The sequence below is a fragment of the Perca fluviatilis genome, chromosome 19, assembly GCF_010015445.1.
Source record: "Perca fluviatilis chromosome 19, GENO_Pfluv_1.0, whole genome shotgun sequence".
Taxonomy (NCBI): Eukaryota; Metazoa; Chordata; class Actinopteri; order Perciformes; family Percidae; genus Perca; species Perca fluviatilis.
This window is the reverse complement of record NC_053130.1, coordinates 3,684,676-3,690,675: the sequence shown is the minus strand read 5'-3', so window position 1 is coordinate 3,690,675 and position 6,000 is coordinate 3,684,676. Positions and strand designations below refer to the sequence as shown.

The 6,000-nt window shown below is 42.9% G+C and overlaps 1 protein-coding gene across 1 annotated transcript in view; it reads left to right on the top strand.

The window, feature by feature from the left end:
- hectd2 (HECT domain containing 2) overlaps positions 1–6,000 on the top strand; it is an 82,383-nt gene that overhangs the window by 29,868 nt on the left and 46,515 nt on the right. Inside the window, exons 8-10 of the mRNA XM_039784384.1 lie at positions 26–135; positions 5,271–5,419; positions 5,622–5,745. Coding sequence (XP_039640318.1) covers positions 26–135; positions 5,271–5,419; positions 5,622–5,745 — 383 coding nt within the window. The remainder of the gene's footprint in view (positions 1–25; positions 136–5,270; positions 5,420–5,621; positions 5,746–6,000) is intronic.

The window sequence follows — 6,000 nt, the reverse complement described above, 5'->3', positions numbered from 1 at the left end:
TGTGTGTGTGTGTGTGTGTGTGTAGAACCCCCAGTATTCCAGCACCAGCACCTATGTGATCTACGCTCACCTGCTGAGGCAGATCGCAGCTCTGTCTGAGGCCGACCACCACTTCCTGGTTCATTGGCTAAAAAAGTAAGTGTGTGTCTGTTAGTGTGTGTGTTAGAGCTGCAAAGATGAATCGCTTGATTGATTAGTTGTTAACTATTAAATTAACAACAATTCTGGAAATCGATTAACCGATTCAAGTAATTTTTTAATGGAAAAAGTAAAGTTTCTTCCAGCTTGTTAAATGAATATTGTCGGGGGTGCCATGACAGCTTACCTGGTGGAGCGTGCGCCCCATGTACAGGGCAACGGTTCTTGTCGCAGCCGTGGGTTCGACTCTGACCTGCGGCCCTTTGCTGCATGTTATTCCCTCTCCCTCTCTCTCTCTCGCTCTCTCTCGCTCTCTCTCCCCTTTTACATCTTCAGCTGTCCTATATAAAAAAAGGCCTAAAATTACCTTAAAAAGTGAATATTGTCAAGTTTCTTCACTCCTCTGTGACAGTAAACTGAATATCTATGAGCTGTGGACAAAACAAGACGTTTGATGACGTCATCTCGGGCCTTTTGAAACACAGATTTGACATTTTTAGAGACCAAATAACTAATCCACTTATCAAGAAAATAATCGACCGATGACCGATTAGTCGACAATGAAATGAATGGTTAGTTGCAGCCCCAGCGTGTGTCACGCTGCCTTCACATTGGCACAGTAGATATGGCTGCGAAACGAAGACCTGAAGTCATTCATTTCCTATGGAGATTCGCAGAGCGCATGCGGACGGGTCCGAACCGATGCGAACGAGTGCGGTGCGAAAAAAAAAAAATCAGGTCCGTTGGTCATCCGGATGCGTTAAAAAAGTTGAACTCGTACGACAGGCAACGGACGGTTCCTATCCGACAATCCGAGCGGAAGTTAGCGTTGCTATGGTACTGATGAACAAATCTGAATTCTTACCTTTTTAATAAAAAACATGAGTGTGTAATTATGTAAAGTATGAGAAAAGTTCTTCCGTGCAGAAACAATGCGTAGGATACCTGCTATGGCTAAGTTGGTTAGCAACAGATATCGAACTGTTGACATTATACCGCTATATCACATTTAACGGACCTGACATATCAACATAAGATAAGATAAGATAGACTTTATTAATCCCTCCCTGGGGAAATTCCTGTGCTACAACAGCTCAAAAGAAAAAAATGTACACACATCATAATAACACAAATACACATTAAGTAGACATAGGAGAAAAAAGTATACATTAAGTATAAGAAATAGAAAAAATGTAATTAGTTATAATATAATAGTAGTAATAAATCAAACATATATACACAATAAACATCCTTCTATGAACAGACAGTATATAAACACAGATGTACAGATGAGTAAGGTACGGATGAATAGAAATGAAATATTGCACAGTTGGAGGTGACACAGAGTAATAAATGATAAAGCGTAGTGCAGAATATTGTCTCATATTGCAGAAACAGCTAGCTGTGCTACATTTTGATGTTGTATTAAAGTGCCCATATTATGAAAAAAACACTTTTTCTGGGATTTGGGGTGTTATTTTGGGTCTCTGGTGCTTCCACACGCATACAACATCCATGCTGTTTTGAGTGAGATACGGTTTCTGAATGTGTCCTGCCTTCAGTCTCCGGGTGAGCTGTTCTGCACGGCTTTCTACGTCACAAGCCGAGACGAGGTGGCTAACCGTAGCATGCTAGCGCTAGCTCGTTCTCAATGGCAAAACACTGCTACAACACACACTAGTTCACCATAATCTACAAAAGAACTACTTCCATGTCCCTGTTCTGCAGGTATTCCACGCAAAGTTGGAAGTGCGCCCTCGTTTAGAAGAAGTCTCCCGGCTAATCCTGCCTTGCACAGGCCGAAGTTGGAGAAACAAACAGCTAGCTGATGTAATCCTTACCTAGCTACTGAGCATGTGCGCCTCCCAACAAAGATTGGATAGAAGTGTGATGCCCCACTCTTTAGCTAAAACAGAAAACCGAACACAGGGTGAAAAGAGGAGCCGCAGCAATGTGCAGTACAACAAAAATATGGTGTTTTTTTGAAAATGAAACCATGTAAACCTATTCTGGTACAACCTCAAAATACAATTATGAACCTGAAAATGAGCATAATATGGCCACTTTAAAGAGTCTGACTGCTGCTGGAATGAAGGACCTGCGGCAGCGCTCCTTCTTGCACTGAGGGTGCAGCAGTCTGCTGCTGAAGGAGCTGCTCAGGGAACTCACTGTCTCATGTAGGGGGGTGAGAGGTGTTGCCCATGATTGATGCCAGCCTGGCTAACATCCTCCTCTCCCCCCCACCTCCTCTCTGGTGTCCAGAGGGCAGACCAGAACAGAGCTAGCCCTCTTCACCAGTCCGTTTAGCCTCCTGGGTAGTGATAGAGCGATTTAATCGTCTGGCCGATATATCGGACCGATATTTGCGTTTTACGTCTATGGGCATCGGCCGATACGCGGCTGCTGCGTTCGCCGATAGTTTCTCTTCCCGGCATTGTTTACAGACAGGCGTCCACGGGCAGCTCTGTGTTGCTGGAGACGCTGCAGTTCACATGCAGACCGTGCACTGCCCCTCCCCCCACTAGCACCGTGGCAGTCTTAAATTACAAATCAAGCACTTTATTTCAATGGCTACTTTTCAGGTATATCGTTTTCTTAAATTATTTAAATGTGTTGACAAAGGACATGTTGTGATGACCTGATTATATCTGTCTTATAATATGTCAGCAAGCAATGCATCATCCAGGCTGTGCTGTAGATGTTGATGAAGCACAGTTAACCATATGCAGTGCACCCGTCCATATGATGCACATGGCACACATAATTTGGGTGATATGAATTTAAGATGATTGCAGAAGTGACACTGATCTGTGTTTTTGTTTATTCTTTTTAAAGAAATGGCAGAGCAGATTCTGAAATCAAATCCAGTGTGGCAGGGTTTACATTTTTATGATGTAAATTGAGGGAGCAAAAGCAGTATCGGCTCCAAATATCGGCTCAAGAAAATTGGCAGACCGTATTGGTCATCAGCGAAGGCTGATGAAAAAAAAATTGACATCGGCACAAAAAAAATCCATATCCGTCGATCCCTACTCCTGGGCAACTCTTCTCCACGCAGCAGCCTTTCTGTTTATATCTCTAAAGCCCTCAGATGAGAGATCATAGAGAATTGGACATTCGGACACAGACAGAATGAGTCGTTCTAGTCTCTCCGCCATTTGTTTTCTACTCGCTTCCGACGCTTTCAACGGTGCAGTACGACGTCCACTGGGGGCGCGTTGCGTATTACGGAGCTGATTTCAAGTGCCAGCGTGAAGGCGCCGTCAAAATTTGATGTTTGTTTCCAGCCAAGTTGCCTTAGCTTTCTATCTAGCTATTTCTCTCTGTTCTCTTTGTCGTCCTCTTCCTGTCTTTAACTTGTTGTTTCCATCAGCAAAGGCGTATTTTCTTTATCTTCATATTTGCATTGTTTCTGTAAGATCTTTCACAGTTTGTCCTCATCCAAACCGAGTCTCAGGAGGGAGGCTGGTTGTATGTTGAACACATTGTAAAGCTCTCTGAGGGAAATTTGAGGCTCTGTAAATAACTTTTGGACATGTAGGCGGATTAGGTCTTGTCATCTGGTCTTTGCAGCAGGGTTAGCAGCTGATTGATGTTGTGATGGCAACGTAAATTTAAAGTTTTTCCATCTTTGACTGAAAATACTTTTCTCTCTCTCTCTCTCTCTCTCTCTCTCTCTCTCTCTAGAGCTCTCTAGAGCTGCTTATGCAAATATCACACACAGCTTTCGTGCTTTGATAAATCTCTCATGTCATCTGGTACAAAAGCCACATTGGAACCTGCAGCAGTTGCATTCTTTTTCAGCAACCGACTTGTTTTTCATCATCATCTTTGTTTCCCCCGTGCTAAACTGAGGAGAAGCCGACATGCAGCCGTAATGGAAATGACATGTTTGCCATTTTCAAATATGCAACAAAAATGTCCACAAAAGGTGACAAAAACCTTGAAAAAAGTGACCAAAAATGTCAAAGAAGGCGACATAAACCATGAAAAAAGTGACAAATTATGTCCAGAAAAGGTGAAAAAAATCACTGACTGCTGACATTTATTTTACTGATCGATTAGTCGATCAACAGAAAAATAATCGCCAGACCCAAAACGGAATCTGCAGATTTGTTAACAGGTTTCAGTGACAAAAACCTCCCAAAAAAAATACAAAATTGTCAAAAACATTGAAAAAAGCGACAAAATGGCAAAAAACTCAAAAGCAACCAAAACATTGGGGGGAAAGCAACAAAAACGGCGAAAAAAAAAACCTTCAAACAAACGATAAAATGTCGGAAATAGCGACAAAAACCTAGAAGAAGAAAAAAAAGTAACAAAAATGTCGAAAAAGGCGACAAACGTGTCCAGAAGGGCTCCCATGTCTGGTCAACTACAACCAATTCACTCTTCATATACATGTATATTGTGTGTACATAAGGGAGGGTCTAGCTCATGGTACGTGCATGCCAAATAAAGCAGAGGAGAATGAATTTCTCCTAAATATTAACTACAGTTTGAGTGCCGAATGAATTTTTACCAAGTGCTAAAAACTGTCAATTATCAAGAGTTGGCAACAACATCCATTGTCTAATAATAAGGCATACATTTTTTAATTTATAGGTATTTCACAAGGCGTACTTTCCAGCTTGTACTCTGTGCATTTTTAAACTGGTGTCCAGCCAAACCTTTTTTACAGGGTAGTATGTACCAACTGTGTCTCCACCTTAATTTATGATCTCTTTTTTGGAAAACATAACCCACTATCAGGCAGTTTTCATCAAATGGTTGTATCTTTTAAAACGTGACTCAGCCTTTACACTAACAATCAACAAGCCATCTTCTGTGCATCTCTCTCTCTCAGCCTGAAGAAGGAGCGCTGACCAATGCGTCCTGTATGTGGTGATGATTTACAAGCGAGCTGCTTCAAATTACAAGTTGTCTTTGCTTCTGCCTTAGATCCAAAAACCCAATTTAACCATCCAACGCTGCTATTTTTCTCTATTCAATTGTCTATTTATGTGCATGTGTATATTTCAGGGTTTGTGCGGTTTGGACTCTGCCAAGATCTGCCCAACCAATGCTAACTGTGTGTGTGTGTGTGTGTGTGTGTGTGTGTGTGTGTGTGTGTGTGTGTGTGTGTGTTTCAGGCTGTCGGTGAGGCGTTTTAGGCAGCTGGTAGAGCGCCTCCTACAGTTCATCTCCACTCGTCTGTTTCCTGCAGAACCAGACGAACTTCCTCCTCTGGCCAAGTGCTCCTGGTGGATTCCCTCTGCTACCAAAGTGCTTAGCCTGTTCAGTGAGTCTCACACACACACACACACACACACACAACACACACACACACAAAGAAAGACACACAGAGACACAGTACGGCTTCAAAACAGCGTTCCACAAACCAATGGGTGACATCCCTACTGCTACGTCCACTATTTTTACAGACTGACACCCACAGATAATTTTGTCACACTTGACTTTCTTTCTTCTTTTCCTGTCCTCAGATGCAGCCAACAGTGTCTCTTCTACTCCCATCATGCCTTTCACCGACTTCTACAACATCACTCTGGAGCACATAGACTTCATGGAGGAGTACAGGACCTGGCAGAACTACGGCAACTCCAATAGGTCAGATATCGGTCCTTCTTTTTGCCTATCCAGTTTGACTATGAAGCTGACTGACTTTTCCGTCTGTAAAGGACCCACCGCTAGCCTAGCCTAGCTTAGCCTAGATCCTGGAGGTAACCGGCTCCAACTAGCCTAGCTTAGCACAGATCCTGGAGGTAACCGGCTCCATCTAGCCTAGCTTAGCCCAGATCCTGGAGGTAACCGGTTCCATCTAGCCTACTGCTCCCAATAAGTGACAAAATAACGCCAACATGT